Source organism: Microchirus variegatus (assembly GCF_963457635.1).
Source record: "Microchirus variegatus genome assembly, chromosome: 5".
Lineage (NCBI taxonomy): Eukaryota > Metazoa > Chordata > Actinopteri > Pleuronectiformes > Soleidae > Microchirus > Microchirus variegatus.
This window is the reverse complement of record NC_139806.1, coordinates 32756697-32780408: the sequence shown is the minus strand read 5'-3', so window position 1 is coordinate 32780408 and position 23712 is coordinate 32756697. Positions and strand designations below refer to the sequence as shown.

The 23712-nt window shown below is 41.2% G+C and overlaps 2 protein-coding genes across 3 annotated transcripts in view; both read right to left on the bottom strand.

Moving 5' to 3' along the window:
- The window catches only part of LOC310927150 (collagen alpha-3(VI) chain-like), a 95156-nt gene extending 84752 nt beyond the window's left edge, over positions 1–10404 (bottom strand). For both annotated transcript variants that reach the window (XM_083889429.1, XM_083889430.1), the window contains exons 1-2: positions 10181–10404; positions 1393–1496 (exon numbers count right to left, since the gene is read on the bottom strand). In XM_083889429.1, the coding sequence (XP_083745555.1) occupies positions 1393–1483 (91 nt within the window). In that variant the 5' untranslated portion in view covers positions 1484–1496; positions 10181–10404. The remainder of the gene's footprint in view (positions 1–1392; positions 1497–10180) is intronic.
- LOC310926674 (collagen alpha-3(VI) chain-like) lies at positions 216–974 on the bottom strand (the record flags this gene model as incomplete). The annotated part of the gene is made up of 1 exon (XM_083888857.1): positions 216–974. A coding segment is annotated over one exon (759 nt), but the record flags the coding sequence as incomplete, so codon positions are not given.
- Positions 10405–23712: the final 13308 nt, after the last annotated feature.

Genomic DNA, 23712 nt, shown 5'->3' with positions numbered 1-23712 from the left:
AAAGATATAGTGGGGGTGTCAATCATGCACATTCTAACATGATTTCTAAGGCAATGGGGTAATATTAAATGTGATAGGACAAAACAAGTGATGTTAATTTTGCAGGTAGATGGTGAAAGGTTATTGTGGTTAAAACAAAATCATTTGACTGTGTTAATAGTGAACTCCAGACATGACCACATGTGCAGTTTTATATTTTTGCACATGTAGACATATTAGTAAAGTAGTGATGCTGGTCCCATTTCATTACCTGTCCCTCCTCCAGCCATAGGGGCCTCATTTGCCACAGGAGCCCCCCATGACCGGGTCACCGCGCCACAAAGCCGCACTACTAAATCTTGGATTATTTTCCGCAAGGAGAGAAAAGAGTCTACACTGAACACGTGAATGTCATGTGGTTCACTAGCCATCTCCCTGAGTTCCGATTCCACCGCATCCCGAACTCCAACTGCAAACACATCCACGCCTGCCAGCTGCAGCACCTGCGCTGGCTCGGACACGTCATCCTGGGATCGCCCATCTGTTAACACCACCACCACCTGTGCCACTCCTTCAGCAGCACGGCTGCCAGCTGCAGTGTTCAAGTGGGTACGTATCAGGAATTCCAGACCCAAGCCGGTCCGGGTGCCCCCACCACGATAGGACATGGCCTTGACGTGTGCCAGGACTTCCTGTGTTGTTGCATAGCTGTTGAGCTGGAACTCAGTCTCAGGCCTTGTATTGTACTGCACAAGGGCAAATTTAAATCTGTCCCCTCCAAGCTGGTGCATCGATTCAATCAAGCTGTACAAAAAATGTCTGACATGCTCATAGTTCTCCTGTCCGATACTCCTCGATGAATCCACTAGAAAGTATATATCAGCTGGCAACCCATGTGTGCAATCTTCAAAAGAGAGTGCTTGGAGGAGAGAATTGAAACGAGTGAAAAAGATGCTTCGCGTTTGGTAACAAAGTTTTCTTTTGGTACCAGGACATTAATACAACTGTGATGGTTAGATTCACATTTTGGACTGCATAGTATTATTTTCTTATTGAAAGCATCTTACTGGCCCTGATTGGCATTCTAGACCTATTTTTGTTTAAAAGCACATTTTAATGATTAGATAATAATAGTTTTAAATTCAACCACAATGTTCATTTTAATGGAAACATATTCTATTTCATATACTTGTGGTTTTGTTTTTGTTAGATTAAGTAAAATTCCAGTTTTTGACAAATATTTCATCAAGTACAGATGGACATTAAATTCATTTTGTAACAGAAAAACACAATAAAAAAATTATATCTCATTAAGCATTGCTGAAAAGTGGAAAATGATTACAAGCAGTAAGAACTTCTGCAACTGGCATACACCACTAACTGCCGCTGACATGATCTATTATTTTAACTTACCTTCCTGAGCATCAACTTTTGGGAGGAGTCCTGCAAACAGGACACCCAGGAGGGCACAGAGCGGTAACAACCGATGTCTCCTCATCTTCATAAGAAGGGGACACCTGCAAAAACCAAACATGACAAAATTAATCTTTTATAATCAAATTCCTGCCCAAAGGGGGCCTGTTTTTATATCTTATTTTAACATTTACGCATTTAAGCATAAATCATACAGTTCTTGAGTCATGAGTCGAACATTTAATCTTCAACACACCGCACAAGAGATTTTTAAAAATTGTTAAACGATGTAAGAACACGAGAGGTCAAATTGTCATCAGTGGCAAGTGCCTTCTCTCCAGTTATAGGTTGCTGTGTCAGTAACCTTTAACCATTCTACTTATTATTTCTACTTAAAGCTATATTTTGCATTTGCTTTTTAAGAAGTTAAAGTGTTAACACATCTCTTCTCATGAGAGGACAACAACAATAATATAGTAATAACAGAAAACATAAAATGTGTTTTACTGGATACAATTAACAAGGAAACAAATGACTATTTAATGTTTTATATGCAGACTGTGGATGACCACCTGGGTAAAGTACTGGTGAGAGTCGCAGCAGTGACACTGATCAAAACCACCTGTTCAAACTGCCAGTCCGTGTGCTTTAGTAATTAACTCTGCTTGGCTCACAGAATAATATGTTCTTAAGTGATATACTGTGTTCATATTACGAGGCTGAAGTGACCCATATCTGTTTTGTTTTTCTACTGGTGTGATTCAGATGGAATTCAGATTCAGATGTAAATGTGGTCCAAGAACCAAAACATGTAACAAAAGTGTTATCTGAAACCAAGCAGTTTTTTGCCACCCATTATTACCAGTGACCTGCAGAGGCAGCACAGCAAAGCCAAACAACAATGGAGGAGTGTGCTGTCCTCTAGAGCTAAATCTCACCCACAAATTCACTACAATAGTTTCCATTTCGGCCCCCCCCCCCCCACACACACACCTAACCAAGTGAAGTGGAGACCACCCTGAGGTGATAATGTGAGTCCAGCAGTACAAAAAAAGCTGCCAGAGCAGGAGAGCAATTAACACACTGACGCAAACTTCTAATTGTAAAAATCTAATGTGAGAAAAACTAACACCACCCAAATTACACAGAACCTCCAACTGTGATCTGGCAGATTCACTGTGGTGCAATTTGGGTGGATTTTCCACAAACCAGTAAACAAACACAAACCTGACAACTAAAATTCTCTGACATGCTACACACAACACAACCAGTCCACCAGTGCGTCATTGAACAAAGGCTGGGTTCAAGGTGGCTGCAACACTGATCTGCTGTGTCTCATGCAGGAAGTGTGTCTGCTGTGAAGCGTCTGTGAAGCTTCTGCGATGTTTTCCAGAGAGTTTGCCTCTCAGTTCTAGTTCAGATAATGATCTGATTTGTGTGTCCCCACAGCACAACTGACATCAAATGCATCATGTTTGTGAATAACTTAAACAACACACGCTCACAAATATTGCCACTAATAAGCAGCTAATAAAGGAAAATGGTGTGACATGTTTGGCCATTGAGCAGTTGGGTGTTGTTCAGCGGCACATCCGAAACTAGAGCATCATACTGGTGATTTGTAGAAAAGTGCACAGTAATGACATTTTAGCATACAGTTCTGCTCTGATAAAGTTACCAAAACCACTTTAAAAAGACAATTCAAGGGTAGTTTATGGGGCACTCATAGGAAAAAAAAAGGAAATTATTGTGTCTGAAAAAAAGCAAATGACTGTGTCAGAGTAAATGCAGATGGAACTCCGCATAAATGAAATACTTTTACTTTTACTGCATTTTAAAATAAAAATCACCTTCAAAAATATGCAGTAGGAGCTTGAAAACTCGTGGATGTCATGTAAGGTGGACATGAGCTGTGCAAAGTCTGATGCTTCTGAAGTGAAGCAGAGTAAAATTACAGAGGTTTTAGTGAAGAAATGTGTAGGCGTTCTCTCTTTTGGCACAGTTTGACACCATCTGTGCCATTTGAGATTTCTTAGGTGCCAAATTATGAAAACACATTTCATTTTATTTACATACAAAAAAAAACACCTGTTTTGAATGTATTTATTTTTTTAAAAAAGGAAGAAAAGCGTAAAGACAACTCTATGACTCTGCAGCATGTTCAATTACGCAGCGCCATAGCTCTGGCATACCTTAGTCAATTTGGGTGATTGACAGCTTGTTTTAATCCTCTAAACCAATAGAATCGGGGCTCGAGTCTCCAAATGTTTGTGAATCACTTCATTAGCTAGTCAAAAGGACGCATAATGCGTATGTTGCAATTTGATGGACATTCGCCCTTCTTCAATCAGAACCATCTAATGTCGCTCTGGAATGACCAATCGGACCGGGAATAGTTCCCAAAGCATGCTGGGAAGTGTAGTTCTTCATTAGAAGTTTTTTTGTTCTGGTGGAAATATTTTGAGCTATTTTGATAAACAGCGAAGCTAATACATTTCTGGTTGCATTTCTTCAAAGTCTGTTGTTGTTTTGCTCTCATTTTGCAGCTGGTTCCGTGAATCTTGCTCGTAAAAGTGATAATAAAAAAAATGGTACCATTGGAAACTGTGGTGTCTCTGCTGACCAGCCACATAATCACACTTTTCAATGTTTACGCTACACGTTTTCTGCTCCTGCTGGTTTGATCAATTGGTGTTTAAACTGTGTTTGGTGAGCATACGAATGTGAGATTTTAGCAGAGTTTCTGACCTTTGTTTTTATGACGTGTTTGTCGCTGCATGCGACGGGAAGAAGAATAGGTTTGCTGCTTTATCTTCACTGAAGTGCAGTTTGTTCATTTTTGGCAGCCACATTGATCTTTTTCTTCTCTCATGTTCATGTGATTTCAGGTCACTCAGAAGCCACTTCTATGCACAGTTGCCAGACTGGCTAAGCAGTGTGTCAACACTATGGTTTCCCTTCACCGCCACACAGGAAAACATTGTAGCACAGTGGAGTCTTGTTTTCTCCGCAGCAGCCAAAACACCATCATATAGTAAGTTCAGAACTTAAGCCAGGTCACATTCATTCATTTTCTGGTCATCGTAGCAGTGACAACTTTTTATGTGTTTTGGCCAACCTTTTTGTGAGAGTGTTTTTTTCTTTTCTTTTCTTTTTTTTTTTAAACTGTAACGGTATTTTGGCTTTTGCCTGTTTGAAACTGGATTGTTTTGGAATTACATTTTTAATTTCAGCTTTAGGTCAGCTGTGATTGGCTCCAACTGCAACCCTCAAAGTATTGCATAAATAATGGATGATTTATGTCTCTTTATTTTAGTAAACATTTGGATCTCCAATGTATTGTTAATGATAGATAGATAGATAGATAGATAGATAGATAGATAGATAGATAGATAGATAGATAGATAGATAGATAGATAGATAGATAGATAGATCTCTCACTGTCTCTGGATGGGATCCATAGGAGGAAAGGAAAAAATGAGCATGCATTACTGTGGCAACTTGTCAATACTGTAAATACAATGACGGATAATCACAGATTATCATTGATTTAAACAAATGCTACACGAGTAAGTATAATTTTCAGCAAAATATAGATTTAAAATGTTCTATATTGTGTAAAGTTGCTGAAGTTGAGAGGTGATGCATGCACAGTAGTGATGGGATCGGCAGTGCATTTGAGTGTACTGAATCACTAGAATCCGTTCATTAAAATGATTCGTTCACTGAATCATTCAGTGCTTAGCAGGAGCCCAGTGCCCTGCTACGTAACTACATGTCCTCCCTGAGTGAAGTACGTTCGCACCGTGGGTCATAGATTGAGTTGAAAGCGTGAACGAGATTCATGTCCACATGTCAGCCACAGTTCTCCAGTTCTCTGTGTCTCAGTTCGTTCGCGAATCACGTTGGCTGGCGTCGTTTGCCAAAGATTCACGAGTGAGTGACGGCGCCGGCAAACGACTTCACGAGTGATTCACAGAACGCGGCAGTTCCACTCCCGGCCGCCACGATCGCTACTGAGCTCAGCTGAACTAAGAAAGGAACGAATCAGTTCATGAAAAGATCCCAGTCAGTTCGTTCACTCAAATGATGCGTTCTTTCGAACGAATCACTCATGACCGACACAACACTAATGCACAGTTTGCTCCTCTCTATGAAAAAGAGAGAGGATCTCTCAGGGCACTGATTTGCTGTGCCCCAAAGAGTTTTGAATCACTTGATACATAGAAGTGTGAGAGAGAATTGGAGGAGCCCAATAGAGAGAAAGGGGTAGAGAGAGTCACGGAGAACAGAAGGAAGATGAAGGGGAAAAAACTCACTTAACAAAAAGTTTGAGAGAACACTGCAGGAAAGGAGCTTGGAATTCGACTGGCAGGACATCAAACATTTGCTATTTTCAGCTTCTTAAATGTGCAGATTTTTTTCTAGCCTTTTACTTTTTGAGATTTATCACATTTATGATATAGGACTTGTAATATAAAATGCAAAAAAACAGTGGTGGGATGCAACAGCAGGTTCTTTGGCTCACTGATGCGTTACCACTATTACCAAGGGATTGGTAAAGTCTGAAATGTTGAACATATAAGATTTAAGGGAGCTACAAACAAACATGGAATCTTTGGGTCAGTCTATGTGCAATGTGATGTTGCTATGTTAATCTTCATGTATGAACACTGCCATGGTCATTATTCAAAGTAATAGCTGGTGCTGGTACTATATTAGTGCCCCCCCTCCCCAAACAGACACACACATATTATGTGTTTCACTAAGCTAGGCTTCACTTCAGCTGCATTGTTTGATTTATAACATGATCAGTATATGTTCTCCACGGTGCAGAACAAGCTGCTCTTGAACTCGCTGGTGTTGTTTATGGGTAACATCACAGTTGTATAAGAAAAAAAAAATGGGAATCTTGTTTCTGCCCACGAGCAAAGTAAAGCATGATGGCAGCTGGACCTCACACACTCATTTATAGCAAAGACCACACACTAACCTCGACCTAGTTAAACAGCAGTGCACAGTTCCGTTGACTGCAGTGACAGATGATGTCATTAATTGCACTGTTCAACTACTGCACTGATGAATGAATATTTTTTGACACGAGGGCATTCGCATGCATGCACACTTGCGCCTCGGTGAAAAAAAATATGAAGTGCGCTTGAAGCACAACTGCGCATGTGTTCGGTTAATCGGATTATCTTCCGTTTCTCAGTTATTATGGAGATTTTTCAGGTCTCTACCTCGCGTTACGGTTACTATTATGTGACGGATAGAGTTAGGGAAAGAAACAGGGTATATATATACATACATACAAAGTACTGTATATGCATATCCAATTCAGATTTTGTACATTTAGCCTTTACTTAGCTCATTTATAGCAATAATGCTTGACCTTCCTCTTCACCCCACGGAAAAAAAATACTGACAAACTCAATCCATTTGTGAAACAAATGGAGTTGTTTCCATTAACAAAGAGAAAAGCATAGTGAAAGCAAGGCTTCAAGGGATCATCATAAATGTGGTTGGGGTTTCATTTAACTCATTAATTATTTATTTTGTATTGTCTTATGTTTCTTTTTCAGTTTGCAATCTAATCTATCCATCTAATCTAGTATAACAAGCTTTTTTTTTTCTTTTTCCCAGCTTCTTAAATGCAATTATTCCCTGATTCATTTGCTCTATATAACAAAAGAAAATCATTAAAACTGAACAACTTTGATTTGGGGACAAAAAAAAAATGTTTTCTGATTTTTTTCATGACTGAAACAAGACGAGTTAGTATGGATGGACGTTTGCAAATGTTATTGCTACACATGGTGTGTTGCATTAGCAGATCACTCACTCTGCTTTGAACAAAGCTGTGACAGCAATCATGTTTGTTTGGACAACTTTGCAGGGGGTATGAGTAGCAGACATGACACACTAACCGATCACTCTGAAGTGTGATGAGTGTCTCGTCGTAAACTTTCTGCAGTTTTTATGGCATTTTGGAGTGGCATTTAGCACATGCTTGAGTTAGTATTATCCATCAATCCATTTTCTACCCCTTTATCCTCCACAGGAGGGTCGTGGGAGGAGCTGTGCCAATCTCAGCTGACCTTTGGGGGATAGGCGGGGTGCAACCTGGACAATTCGCCAATCCATTGCAGGGCCACATATAGAGACAAACACCCATTCACTCACACTCTCACAGCTATGGTCAATTTAGAGTGACCAATTTACCTAATCCTCATATTGCATGTTTTTGCACTGTGAGAGGAATCCGAAGAACCCAGAGAAAACCCATGTGCACACGGGAAGAACATGCAGAAAGGCCCTTGTTCCAACCAAGGTCTTCCTGCTGCAATGGCAAGAGTGCTGACAACTACACAAACCATGCGGAACCCCGTGAGTATAATAAAGTAGTAAAATTGTAATAGTCATTGGAAAATGTTTTCCTCTATAAAGAGGCAGTAGCCAAATACAGTTTGAAACCCTACACTACAGACTGTTAGAGGGTGAGACAAGCTGCAAAGCTGCTTGTGAGAGTAACAGAGCTCAACACTACCACTCACTGGCCTCATGCAGTGACTGCCACCTATGATATATCACTTGCAGCAGCAGTGTGGGGCCACAGATGGAGTTTGCATGTTCTGCCCCCTGTGCGCATGGGTGTTCTCCGGATACTCCAGCTTCCTCCCTCAGTCCAACAACATGCAGAGGTTAATTGTGTGAGAGTGCATGCTTGTATATCTGTATATTGGACCCTGTGATGGACTGGCAATCTGTCAGAGTGTGCCCCACCTTCCATCCAATGTCAGCTGGGATTGGCTCCCCTGCAACCCTCATGTGGAAGATAAAGCAGAGGCCAGTGAGTGAGTGAGTAGGCAGCAGCGTGTGACTTTGACAGCAAATGTCTTGTGGCATGTGTGTAATAAGTGAGATCACCAGCCACCCCTCGGGTGGAAGGATGCGACATGCAGCCTGTGGCACAGATGAGCGAAGGATCAATGATCTTAAAGGGGATGAGGGGTGGTGCAGTCTGTGCAGGCAATTCCACACAGCTGATGTGTATTACCCCATTTGAGACACAGCAGATGTGTGTTCAAGCACGATGTCTAATAGGAACCTGCAGACTTGCTGAGTTCAACTGTTCGGCTTAACACTCATGCATTAGTGGTTAGAGCAACAGTTGGTAAATCAGCTCATAGCCAGGAAATCATTGTCAACAGCTGAGCATGATCAGTCAGTTAGGTGAGTTCATTTCCAAAACCCATTTTGCAGCAGATAATTTCGGGGACTTTAAAAGGTGGCAGTTTTCTTTCAAAAATAAAAAAGACCAGCTCTTCTCTGAAACTAGATCTTAAAAAAACTCCTCCAGCCTTCCAGACATCTGCACCGCATCACGCAGAGAAGGCAAAAACGCTGGAGAGAGCAGACTAGCCATAAAACATAGGATTTCTGATTAATGTTGTATGTCTTGAAAGGCTTTGCAGCGCGTTCTTCTACTGCATCTTTGCCAGTAACGGCTCAGCTTCCAAGGGGAGCTTCATTGTCGTAATGCCACTCATAAATTATGTGAACGTACTTCAAACAAATAAAGCCAAATCTGGAGCGCATACCAAGTTTCCCCTCTTTGCTTTTTGAACAGTGGCCAAGCTCTCCCCTCTGTATCATAGCAATGGTCTATATGCAAACATAACATAGCTATGTGGGAGCAGTGGTCGCTTGATAAATATTTATGACAAATTTCCACCATAATTCCATTATGATGTGAGTCAGAAGAGTATAATAAGTTAATTTGTGCACCGGATTACCACATGTACACGGAGAAGTGCTGCACGGCTGGATTCATCTGTCTGTACTTGGGCAGTTTTGCAGGAGACAAGGAAGATTAATGACCTACACCTGGTTCACTAAGCCCTGCTGCTGCTGCTGCCCACCACCTCCACACACACACACACTCCAACTCTTTTGTCCAGTGGACCCAAAACCCTTCTGGTTCATCTGGCCAGTAGTATGGAAAAGACTTTCTTCACACTTTTCCACTCCTGCACTCATTTCAAAGGGTGTGGTTTTGGACTATTGCTGCAGTGGAAACATCTATCCATCCCTCCAATTGCTCCTCTGGAGCTTTCATTTTTTTTTGGTGTGTTGATTTATCAGTTTGAATGCTGAGCAATTAACGAACGAAATACTTTCATATTAAACAAATTACTGAAAGACAAAACTCCGAATGCACAAAACTGCTCAACCTGTGGCGTCTCTCATCCTTTGATGCAAAACATCAAAATTAAAAAAAAATCTCTTTGACTTAATTGCTCACAGCTCCAAGACTGATTTGTGTTCACAGCTAAAAACAACAGATGTTGCATCTCAAGGATTTTCCTTTTTCATTCCTCTCTCCATACTTCAATAAATCAGGCTTGGCAGGAATAATGCACATGGAACAGAAAGGTTAGGTCTGCAAAAAAAGACTTTTGAAAAGAACACATGCGCCTCTCCACTCAAATGCAATGTGCAGTAGATTACAACATGACTATGCTGGACGACGCCTCCTTCACCCTGACTGTGGCTCACCTCTTGCCCCAGCGGCCACTCACCACTAAAGTATAGGCTTCAGTCACGCTGCTAAATGCAATGCTTTCTGATATTTATGAGCTAGAATACAAACATTCTGTGCAATGCTGTGGCCGTGTGACACCCAGCATAAGCTCACATGTGGAGGAAAATCTGAGAAAATGAAGAAATGGAAGTATGCAAGAATCATGACCACATCTTCCTGCAACATAGCAAAATGCAGACTTACCCTGAGCTGAAGTTGTTGTGTTCCAATGAGTTTTTATCTTTTGGAGAGAAAAAAATTATATAAAGTGACTGCAAGCTGGACTTTTGGTCATTATCCTCCTGGTAAATTCCTCTTGCTGGCTTTTTCCAGCACCTCCCGAAGGAAGTTGGCCGATCAAAGCAGTTAAGAGGTCCCTGATAAGAGGTGTAACAGAGAAAGGGGTCCTGGGTGAAGGGAGAAATGGTTGAGACAGACAGAGAGAGAGAGAGAGAAAAGAGACAGACACCCTCCCGGTCTCAAACCAGAGGAGCTGTGGTGATGAGTTCAAGTCCAGGATGGGAGAAACTTCCAAAGTTCTGGAGTTCTGCCACCACTCTATTCCTCCTCCCACTTTCTCTGAAGCAAAGGGAAAAAAAAAGAAAAAATGAGGAGGGAAAGAGGAGGCGAGGGTGAGCAGGAGGGTGAATTGGAGTAAATGAAAACCAGACACAGCCCTGTTTGGTCTGGATGTGAGCAGTGGGGAGGATGATGTCACAAAACTGGAGACAAAATCATTCCTTACCTTTTCCTACATCATGTGATTTCTCCCTCTACCTCTGTGTGGCTATTTTCCAGCTACATTATTTGACATTTCTATGAAGAAAAAAGTTACTTTGTGTTTGTGTCATTTAATTAAAATCACTTTTTTGCAAAAACATTCACGTTAAAATATGTATAATATAATTTTAAAGAGAACTAATGGGTGTTTATTTTATTATTATTATTTCTTGTGAAAACCCTGTCCTGGAGACAAAGTGATGGAAGCAAAAAACCTATTGGGGACCATTAGTAAATAGGCTGGTTTCATTGTCTTTCCCAATTATATTGTGTAATTAATTCTAATATCATAATGACAAGTTTAAGACAAAAAGTGTCTATTTTACCTTTATCAACAACAACAACAACATCAATACTAATAATAATGAATATTGTTTTTTGCTAACATTGCTGAACACAAATGTGATCACTTTAGCTTTGTTTCCATCATGATATGGTTCTGTTTGGTATGGTAAAGTGTGGTTTGGAATGGGTCAGGCTTGCATTTGGACTGAGAACATTAGCCTACTTGGTAGGTGGGATGTGGGCTGTGCCCAATTGCTAAGATATGTAGCATGATTGTACTGGTGCAATGACAATGAATGATTCGTATGAGAATAGTCTGTGTGATGTAGTCACCCAATCAGCTGTCTGTAGTGGGTGGATCTTTCTGTACCATTTTACGGAAGGGCGCCCCAAGTATTGAACAGTAGGGGCTGGTTATCTTGGTGTTATTCCTACTTGAACTGCAAATAACTACACCAGGGTTTCCCCCAGAGCCTGGCGGGCGCCCCCTTGTCCAGGTGCCGATTGAACCCCGAGTCACACTGTCAAATACGTCATTATTACAGTTACATTGTTCTTGTCGATAAAGATATTATATTTACGGATGCACCGAAAATTCGGCGGCCGAAACATATTGGCCGATAATTCACCACCAATAAGCCGGTTCCAACAAGATGTGAGTACACTGTGGAACAGCACCTATTAAATAATAATAATAATAATAATGCATTATATTTAAGGCGCCTTTCAAGACACTCAAGGTCGCCGTACAAAAACAAAACAAAAACAAAACAAAAAAAGGTAAGAGCAACGGGTAGAGGGTTAAAGAGTCAGAGGGAGTAGGCCTGTTTAAAAAGGTGGGTTTTCAGGTGGGATTTGAAGATGGCAAATGAAACAATGTTCCTGATGCCGGGGGGGAGGGAGTTCCAGAGGCGGGGGGCAGATCGGCTGAACACTCTGGCCCCCATGGTGGTCAGACGGGCAGGAGGCACAATGAGGCTGATAGATGAGCCAGATCTTAGTGTCCGAGAAGGGGTGTTGGTCTGAAGGAGGTCAGAGAGGTATGGGGGAGAGAGGTTGTGGATGGCCTTGAAGGTGAGAAGCAGAATTTTGAAATCGATGCGGAATTTAACTGGAAGCCAGTGAAGCTGTTGCAGAACAGGAGTGATGTGATTGATAGAAGGGATCCTGGTGATGATCCGGGCAGCAGAGTTCTGAGCCAATTGGAGTTTATAAATGGACTTGTGGGGAAGACCAATAAGAAGGGAGTTACAATAGTCCAGGCGGGATGTTACCAGGGAGTGGACCAGGATAGCAGTAGAGTTGGGAGTAAGGGATGGGCGGAGACGGTTGATGCTGCGTAGGTGGTAATAGGCAGACCGAGTGGTGTTATTGATGTGGGTCTGGAATGAGAGAGTGCCGTCAAGGACGACACCCAGACTCTTAACCTGTAGGGAGGGGGAAACAAAGGAGTTATCGATGGGGATTGTGAAACTTTGAGTGTTGGCGAGAGTGGATTTGGAACCTATGAGGAGAGCCTCGGTTTTATCACTGTTGAGTTTCAGGAAATTGGAAGAGAACCAGGTTTTGATTTCTTGTAGACAGTTACAGAGGGAGGAGGGCGGGAAGGTGGAGGTGGGTTTGGAAGAAAGGTAAAGCTGGGTGTCGTCAGCATAACAGTGGAAGTGGATATTGAAATGCTGGAAAAGAGGGAGAACAGTACAGCGCAGAGGGGGTGCGCAGAAAAAAAAAAGGGCCTTCTGTCTGCACCAGATGAGCTGGGACCACTTTTTTATTTATATTGATTTATTTTACTTTTAAATGTGACCAACATTGCATGGCTTGTTTTAAGATTCACTGGCCAATTACTTAATTAGGATTTAACTTAAGTGAAAACAATTATAATATATTATTTTATTTGTCTTTTTGTAAGACTCTATAGTTGGTGATTGTTTGTTGTAATTGTTAATTAATGTGTTACAATAACACATAATGGTCATAATTTCAAATTTCTTTTCAAAAAACACTAGTGGATGAAAATGGGAAAAGGAAAAATAATTTAAATCTGCAGCTTAAATTATGTAGCATTCAGGTGATTGATTGTTAAAGCTGGCTGACAAATTTGATGGATCATCTATTGGGTTGTCTAGGAGAAAAGACTCACCAATAACAGAAATAAACTCTTAAATCTCCCTCGAAGGAATGTGCAAGACAGTGTGCTCCAGCACAGATTTTGGAAATGTGAACACAGGCGCAGAAAATACAAGCCCACATTACTGTAGATGCAGCAGATAAGAAAGCACACATTACTGTGTACGTGTCTGCCTCTGTGGGACTTCCTGTTCATTTGGACAACATGAACAAGTTCCATGTTGCAGCTCAATATTGTTCACCTCACCCCTCCCTTCGAAGTGTGTTGCAGAAGCTGTGTAGCCATTCAGTAAACTGTTTAGCATTTCCTGTTTTATTTTGGTACTGACACTTTTTTTTTTCCTCATCTCAGGCACTTTTACTTCCTGTTCTGGTTTCCCACTTCACTGATTACATGCCACAACAGAGTCTTGTTCACCTGTGTACTGTTTAGCTCATCTTTGACCTGTTCCGCCATTTTCACAGCAGTTTTCTTCAGCACCTGTTGTATTTGTATATGTGGCTTGCTTCACAATTGTTGCCCTTTTACCTGCTGTTTTATTACTATTGCCTGCTTTTGAACGCTACCAGTTTTGGATCGTAAAAATTACTTAGCGTTAATGATGGATCATTCACACATTGAACGGCAGCTGCTAGAGGGAATGAATGAGTGTTTGTTTAAGCATTATTTGGAGATTTTGACATCATGTAAAGCCCACATTATACTTCTCCGACTGCGTAATGCGTTATCCGTCTGCGTCACCACGGAGACGCCTCGAGCCTTTATACTTCTGCGTCGTGGTGACGGACACGCGCTGCAATTTCCCAGCCGATCAGTAGGGGTCGCTGCGCAAGGTTGTTGTGCTTCTGGCTACAGTGAGCAATGGTGTCCGAGAAAGAAAGAGAGAGAAAGACTGTTGTTGTTGAAACAGTGGCCGTTTCTCACTTTTCTGTGTGACGGAACGCAGTTTTAAGATAATTTGAGGCGAGAAATTGGCCATTTAGAGTCTAAACATGTGCTGTGTGTGTTAAGATATGACGGATTTATAGTTCGGCAGCGGCGTTATCGGCGGGGATCAGCTCCGCGTCTGTGGACGCTCGGTGCTCACTGTGAGCCGGCACAGAGCAGCTTCGCTCGGCCTGTCCTGAGGACCAATCGCAGCTCTTGCCGTCTCCGTTGTCCCTTGACGGAGTGACGGACACTTAAAAAATATTTCGTGCAGTCGGAGACGACGCAGAGGCTCTTCGACAGGCTCTACGTCGACGCAGAGGACTCTGCGTAACCTTCGCAGAGCACTTTACGCAGAAGTATAAATTGGGCTTAATATCTGGTCATCTGCAATATCTGGCACTTGATATATTATATTATATCAAGTGCTGTTGGGGGGCCCATTTTGGCCATGGCGACCCATAAGCAGCCACTTAGTTTGCTTATGCGTTAGGCCTCAGCTCCGTCTTAAAGGATTTCATGAGAGATGTTAGCTTTGTCCCAGCTACATTTAAGTAAGATAAGTCAGATAAGATTTAAGTAAGACCAAAGCAATTTGACATAAAAAGTAAGGTTTTAAGCTGCACTAAGCAGTATTTCTTCTTTTATCCCCCTAAGGAGGTTGTGATGTTGTCTGTTTGTCTGTTGGTTGTGTACCGTAGATAATGATGACATTTTCCAGGTTTTGGTGGTGATTCACGTACATAATATGTAACCTCAAGGTTTTGTGTATTTTTTTGATGGATTTTGGTGCCTATCAACAATCTTTCCTGACATTGCTGTTGCCATGAAAGCAGTTCTCGTTGGAAGGAAGAGTAACATAATCGACACAGAGACGCACTGTAACATTCACAGAGTCATAAAAGAAAGAGAAGGCAAGAGGACAAGGACAAGGAAAAATGTGACCATAAACAAAACTTATGCCAAGAGTTTAATTTGTAGCAGTAGAAAAGCCAAAAAAATGTTAACAGCTCTGTGCACAAGCTTCTGTCCAAACTGTTAATGCATAAATAGCAAATATTATAGGCCAGCAAATCCCAAAGTATGGACCACAGAACAGTGCTGGGTCGTGAGTGGACATTAAAATATAAACAAATGAGTTTTTAACTATGTTAAATAAAAAATAATTAAATGAACCAAAAATGTCTTGAATCCAGAATTTTAAGAAGATAAGTAATAAAACCATGAGATTTTGTTACCCCTTTGTCATTTTAGCAACTTCCTGTCTTCAGTTTTGGACAGATCAATATGAATGAATATTTTGATATAGGTAGGTGATCACCCAAGCATGTTCCCATTAACTTTTGCTCAGAATCTACCCTCTGATGGTGTCACAAAAAAAAAATCAAGAAATCCTTATTTATCTCTTATCATGGGTAAAACTGTCAAAACACATCTGATTCAAATGGAAATTGGTATGTGTATGCAGGATTAGACACTCTACCATCAAATGAATCCGGATCTGATCCAGATTACAGATTTTGTGGCAATTCAATTATTTGAATTCAACATGGGAAGTCCCATTTCACAAATACATTCAGATGCATATCTCCGCTACATCTTAGCAAACCAGGATCAATTTGTCATGCTTATGTAAGATGGTAATAGTTATAACTCTTACTTTTTCTGTAATTGTTTTTCTTCTTTTGTCTGAAATGAAGTTTACGCTGAACAGTCCGTGTCTAGTCTAACAGGTATCATTGTATACGAGCCCTCACGAATTCACACTGAAGTATAGCTTGTAAATATTCAGGGATCTTATTTGATTTATCATGTGCTGTGTCAGACATGATGGACCAGTGGCTTTCAGTTGGAGAAAATAAAACGTGCGTTGACAATGTGTTGTCAGCTTGGTCCAGCCAGGAAAAAGAGAACGATTCCTTCTTACGCAGTTTTCCAAAGTCATGGTGGAACAGCTGTGCTCATAATGTGTAACATTTACATACAACGTCCTTCACTGCCGACATTACTGCATCGGTTTATAATTCAAATCTTTAGTATAGAATTGGAAAGTTGGATAAAATATAAAATGAACTGTACGATTCATGGAAAGCAGCACTTGGCTGTTGAACTCTGAAGTCCATGTCTCACAGAAGGAGGATTTCTGCAGCATTTTTGTGTGACAGAGGAAAAACACGCTTTGCTCCCAGAGGTCATTCGTGTGTATTGAGATGAACTTCACTCCTTCACATCTGTCTGTGCATAAAGGTGAACATTTTTTGTTGTCTCTGTACTTCCTGCAGCGCTTACATCATTTCTCAACACATCAAATGCAAAAAAAAGACAGACAGGGACCATATGGAAGTATTTACATCACTCGTCACAATGCATCCGTGTTCAGCTGTCTGTGGGTCATTACACCAGTACCATTTCCTGTGAACTGCTGCAGTGTTATGATGGTGCTAGGCAACCGCTGGTGTAATGTCCCATTGAGTTTCAAGCTGTTGCCTGTTCATGTTTAGGAGATGAAGATCTAATCAGCAGCTGAATGGTTCAAAATAATGACTGATTACAAAATTGTTTGGCTTCATTTATCTGTGAGCAGCATAGCTGAAGAAGTGCAGGCTGGATTTTGAAAAAAATTCTTGGGATGCAACATTTGGCCTAAATTATCAGTTTTTCTGGGGTTTTTTTTAGATTTTCATCAAAAATGCCTAAAAATGTTAGGTATTTGTGGTCATGGTCAAGAGGAAAGGAATTGGCCAATTTTAGGATGTCGCGACCATCGCTGCTGTCACTCTGTCACATGAATAGTTACGTCCATACATCACGGGTGAGAGGTCAGTCGTTGTTGTTGATGAAGATTCTGATTGGCTTGTATGGCTTTCTCCTTCTTCCTTTACTGCCGCCCACAGGCTTGGCGTAGTTATGATGGCTCTGGACAGCATATTTAAAGGGGAAATAAGTAGTTTATCGTGCCATCTAGAGGAGAGGCTGAAATTTACAACAAAGATCTGCTGCTCTGCTCACCCCCTCCCTTCCCTGAGCGCTACGGTATCCGCAGCTGGTCAAATGTCGTCCTCGTCGTCTTTCTCCGTGTCAGCAGATGAGGTTCGTGAGGTGAGGGAGAGGGCGGAGCTACCGCGGCCGTAGCAGACGAAGCGGAGAGAGTGGAGGCGGGACTTCCGCTACAAGTAAAGAGACGCTTGTTTTGTTCTCTCGCGTTTGTCCTGACAGGCTCCGGTAGAAACATGGCGTCTCTCTGCTAACAGTGGCTATGGAACGGCGGTCCGCGGTCATGTTATTTAACATGACTTTTTTAAACACTACGAAAATGAAACAAAAACTATTATACAGCGACTAGACAATGCAGGAGCACATAATATGTATAAAAAAGTGGATTTTGGGTCATATAAACCCATAAATACTACATATTGTACCTTTAAGCGGGTTAATATAAACAGAAACTTTCTTGAAAACGATGATGTGTGCACAAAGTTATTTTGGAAAACGGAGGGAAGAAAATATCCAGCTAGTGTAAATGTACCCTTACTTATCTCGGTGCAAATGTTCACAGTTTAGTGCAGTGATGTTAATAAAGGCGCTAAACTGCATTACTAGCGGCGTGCCCCCACACTGTGCTACACTCCCTGCCTCCCTACCCTCCTACACGCAGCTCTCAGCCTACTAAAATCTGGCTAATCTAAAACATATCTCACAACCCCCCTGTTTGAAATGTTCCCCTGAAAGATCTTCAAGGGAGAGAATCACCCTTAAGCCCAATTTATACTTCTGCGTAAAGTGCTCTGCGTAGGCTACGTAGAGACTCTGCGTCGACGCAGAGCCTGTCGAAGAGCCTCTGCGTCGTCTCCGTCTGCACAAAATATTTTTTAAGTGTCCGTCACTCCGTCAAGGGACAACGGAGACGGCAAGAGCTGCGATTGGTCCTCAGGACAGGCCGAGCTAAGCTGCTCTGTGCCGGCTCTCAGTGCGCTCCGGGCGTCCTGACAGAGGCGGAGCTGATCCCCGCCGATAACGCCGCTGCCGAACTATAAATACGTCATATCTTAACACACACAGCACATGTTTAGACCCTAAATGGCCAATTTCTCGCCTCAAATTATCTTAAAACTGCGTTCCGTCACACAGAAAAGTGAGAAACGGCCACTGTTTCAACAACAACAGTCTTTCTCTCTCTTTCTCTCTCGGACGCCATTGCTCACTGTAGCCAGAAGCACAACAACCTTGCGCAGCGACCCCTACTGATCGGGGCGGGAAATTGCAGCGAGTGTACGCAGAAGTATAAATGCTCGAGGCGTCTCCGTGGTGACGCAGACGGATAACGCATACGCAGTCGGAGAAGTATAATGTGGCCTTTACACTTGACAATGCCCATTGACCTACAACATATGGCCACACACATATGTGCAAAATGGAGGGGTAGGGCTAAGTGCTAGGGGCAATTAAGGGGTGAAATGTTTGACAGAAAGTTTACCATTCCACAAGACTTAAAACAGAGCTTAATTCACAAAATCCACATAGTGTTTCATCATTATAAAATATGTCTTGCATATATTTTAGTCGAATTAAGCATTGGCCTAACACAGCATTCACAATCAAAGCTGCTGGGTGACGTAAACATGAAGTTTACAGCTTTTCACAATTACCTGAGCTGTTGAGGTTCAAAGCGGCACATGTGCACTACAGGGATTTGTTGATGCATGCCAACAAGGTGACTTCATGTGGGTGACTAAAAGTGCTGATTGTTTTCCTGTGATTCTTTTTAAAGCTGACCTGACTTTTGTTCCTCTCATTGATAACTGCCAGCTTTCATAACGCTAATTGGTATGTGATGCAGGACAGATGAGAACCATTCTCCAAACCTGAAATAAACAGTCATTTCTCCTCAGAATGCTGATTATATTTTGGGTGTGGCTTTAATGTCGCATGTGGAAATTATGAAAAAGCTTAGGAAATGTATCCTTAAGCCTTGTGAACACACACACACACACTCAGTGTTTATTTTATTCTGACTCCCACCCTCCACACAACTGAAGCATTCAACCTGGTTTCATGAAGTTGCTTTTCTCGGCAGTGAAGACGTTACCATTTGGAACAAACTGTTCACTGGTCAGTTTTAGGAAAATGCTCATGTTGATTCCACTAGCCTACTTATTTCCATTGGAGCATAAATGAATAACAGGGTGGAGGTGGAATGGCCTTAGCTCACTCCTGCCGTTTCTGATGAGGGAAAGTCTTAATCCTCATAGTTAGAGTAGATGTTCAACAGAAGGAAATGCTCTAATGAGTATTTTAAAGCTGCCTCTCTTCAGGCATATCACAAGCATGCTACATATTCTCACTGGCGACAAATGCCCTCTTGAGGTAAATAAAGAGGCAGGAGTCAATCATAGTGTGGTCTTCTGCTGCTGTTGCCCACATGTTTCAAGGTTTGATTTGCTCAGAGATGGTCTTCTGCAGCCCATGGTTGGTGTAGTGGTTAGCACTCTTGCCTTTGCAGCAAGAAGACCTGGGTTCCTGGGTTTGAGCTCCGTTTGGGACAACAGGTTCTCCGGCGATATGGGGGATTAGGTGAATTGGTCACTCTAAATTGACCGTAGGTGTGAGAGTGCGAGTTTGTTTGTCTCTATATGTGGCCCTGCGATGGACTGGCGAACTGTCCAGGGTGTATCCCGCCTATCGCCCAATGTCAGCTGAGACACCTCGCGACCCTCTGGTGCAGGATAAAGCGGTAGATAATGGATGGATGGATGGATGGTCTTCTGCAAATCTTGGGTTGTAATGAGTGGTAATGTCTTGTTTGGTTCCCCTGTGCATTTGCATTTTACAGGGAGAGCTCAGTGAGCGACACCCCCTCCAAAAACAAAAGATAGGAAAATACTGGGGTGCAGCAATTAGCGCCCAACGACCGCCCACAGCTGAGCGTAGATAACTGGATATAAACATCTTACTCCGGTAACTACCGGTAAGATGTCTGTTCTTTTCATCCACCACTAAGATCCGGGTCATCTGTTTTTGTTCTTTTGATCCCTGTAGTGCTTTTTTAATTGTTTCACTAAAATACACATCATCATCATCATCATCATCAAACCTCAGTGGTCATGGTCCCCTGATTTGTCCCCTGTGTGCTGGAACTGTGTTTAAGTTGTTGGGTGGGCATTTCTGCTCCATCCTTATAAAAGCTGAGTCACTGGCAACCTAGAGACAGGCTGTTGGTCTATGTTTGTGCATGTACTGGAAATGTACTGGAGCACTTCTACCTTTTTACTGGTGTGTAAAACACATGGGTCAAATGCAGAGGTCAAATTCGCCATCACAAATTGTGTGTGCAAATAAAAGTATGTCTACTGTATTGAGGAAAACTCTGGGAAATTATGTACATTGTGAAAGTGTTATGGTATAATTTTGAGTTTAACAGAAAAACTGTACTTTGTATTTGTATGCTTCGTCCTTCATCAGAAAATTGGCTATGTAAAGCATCTTCTGTGGTTCGCTGTCGGCGACGGGACTGGCTTGCCATTAAGTTGAAGATGTTTCACCTCTCTTCTAAGAGGCGTCTTTAGTTCGAACTAACTGGTGAAAAAACGGTTATTTTGCCTCCGAAGCTGGAACCTGTAGAGTTGTTAAGTTGAATAATGCAGCTCGCTCACCCCCCTGACCCAGTTTCAGAATTTTGTTTTCACCTGAGTCAAGATGTAAAAGTGACATGCATTTATGCAGAGGTTGTTTGGTTTTCCCAAATGTAGAGATCAGGACTCTCCTCATTACATTGCACTGCATAAGTGGATTTTGTCCTTAGGATGAACAAGGTTTTGTCTCATGGTGTTGGCAACACTCAAACGGTACCGTCAGACCTAGCTGAGGGATCATGTATGTATACAGCTGCAGAGTAGTACATTTATCCTGTCAAACTATCCTGAAAACTGAGTTTTTTTTTTGAGGAGCAGAATTAACTTCTGAAACGTTCTGTGGCTGCGTCCTTGTGTTTTCAATCATACTGTTGCCTCCATCTGCTTTGGTATAAAACAAATTCCTATTTGTATGCAGGACGGGAATGTCACTGGGTCTAAAGATCTAAACTCTGCTGCACTGTGGTCAGCATTGTATGAACTCATTTGACATTTTAAGGACTTATATTTAGGTTAGTGTTCGATACAAATGTCGTCTAGACAGACTGGTAAAAAAACCCTTTATGCAAGATCTACTGTCATAAATTCAGAACCAAAGTTTTGAGTACACAATTGAGAAATGTGAGTAGGAATGAGTAAACAGTTCAGGGTGGCCCTTCAGGGGGTCAGGTGACAAATATTAAATTGTTGTCTTGGCCCGATTCAAAAGTACACAAGTTCTACAGATAATTTAAACCACATGTGTCAAACTGGTGGCCCGCAAGCAAAATGCAGCCCCCCAATCGATTACATGCAACAAAACATCAGGCTTAAAAACACTTGATATCATGTTGTAATAAAAGCATGGCCTGCGACCTCCTCTTTCCTTTAAACAGTCCATGTGAGGAGATAAATGTAAATATATTTGCTAGTAATATTTTTATATCAGGGCCACACGGTTGGTGTAGTGGTTAGCCCTCTTGCCAAGGGCCGCATGGAGTTTGCATGTTCTCCCTGTGTGTGAGAGTGAATGAATGTTTGTCTCTATGTGGCCCTGCGATGGACTAGTGAACCGGTGTACCCTGCCTATCAGTGCCCTATGTCAGCTGAGATTGCAAGAGAACCCTAACCCTGACCCTCATGTGGAGCATAAAGTGGTAGAAGATGGATGGATTTTTATATTAGTACTAACAAGACATTTAGTTGTGATTATTAAATGTATTTTATTCAACATTAAATTACATGTACTGTATATGAGCTTGTTTGGTGCGTAGTTACATTGCCTAGATTATTTACTTAATTTTAGATTAATTTCTCTGTATTTGATATTAAAGGGGAATTCCGATATTTTTCGGATATATTTTTTTATTTGTAAATGTGGGCGTGTACGTGAATAGTACCTACAAAAAGTTTCAGAATTGGTCCATTAGACTCTGCAGCTACGACAATGGCTGCGGAGTAATCTTACGGAGTTGTATCCATAAGATTACATAACAAATAAATGGCTCGGATTGTTATTACCAGAGTATCACTTAAAGTCTAAATTCGATGGCCATCACCATTTGTGTGAACCAGAGAACAGAGTTGCCCTTTCGAGCGATAAGACTAAGCTAAATCAGTTTTCTTTTAAATCACTTCTTAAAACTTATTTTTATAGACCTTTTTGTGATGCCTTATTTTTTTTCACTTTTTATTTTTTTTTTTTTATCCTTTTGTCTTATTTCTCTTTTTTTGTAAGCACCATAGATCAATGTCTGGCTCTTACAATAATAACTCAGATATAACTCTGCCTTGATTTCCCTGTACACTGCAGCCATTGCTGAAGCGATCTACTGGACCAATTATGAAACTTTTTGCAAGTACTATTCACGTACCAGGTCCAGGTTGAAAAATACCTAATTTCCCCTTTAATATTATTAATATATATACATTAAGCGTACATGAATGAATGAAATGTATTTATTCGAACAAATGTGCAATAATACAACCAACAGTAACAGAAAAAGAAAATGCGCTAAAGATATATAATAATTCTCAACAAAAAAATGAAAGAAAAAAAGTTAGCTTTCTTGCCGACAAGTTTGAAAGGGAGTAGGAAGAATTAAAAATGTATTTACTCCTACCACCAAAACTTAACACCATTCATCATTCAATTTCAAATCAAGCATTTTTACTTTTACTTTTTCTGTAAAATAGCAACATGAATATCTTTATTGCAACATCATGATGGAATATTGTGTTTTAATTTTAAGTACATAATGCCCATTTGCTACTGAGCAGTTGTTGTTTTTTTCCCCACTTTTTTCCTCCAGACCGACCCCCTCTTGACCACACTAGATGCGCATTGGCCCCCTGGTCGTTTGAGTTCCACACCCCTGAATTAAACCTGAGTCAGTGACATTTCCAGTGAAGGGATGTGCTTTTTTTTAGGTTGATTGCCTAACATTACAGTTAACCTTGAAATGAGGTGAGATGTTTGGCTTTATTTCAACAAAATAGTTGTTTGGTGTTTGATATGCGTCCATGATTAACTTAAATACATTCACAGTCACCATGGTAACATTCCTCTGCTGTCATGCACATGGTATAATACTTACCGACTCATGAGTTGTACTTTCCACTCTGAATGATTTTGTTTCAGTACCACCCTCATGACTCATGAGAATATGATGCCACTGTGAAACATGCAGTGTTTTAGTTTTTGCACTACAGTATAATCCATGGTCTCTTTGATAATATAATGGAGCAGAAAATGAATAACCACTTTCAAATCGCATTATTATATATTTATATATATATATTATATTACAAAGTAAGGTAACTTGAATACTGTATAATGTATCTGTAATATATCTTACTTTGTCTTATTTTATCAGATAATATGAAGAAAGGTTGAGGCTCTGACTACTGTTCATTTCATAAGGTGGGATATAGCAAGTGCATCGGGACACAGTGCATTGGGATCAATGATGAAATGATGACCTTCATTTGTCCAATATAAAATT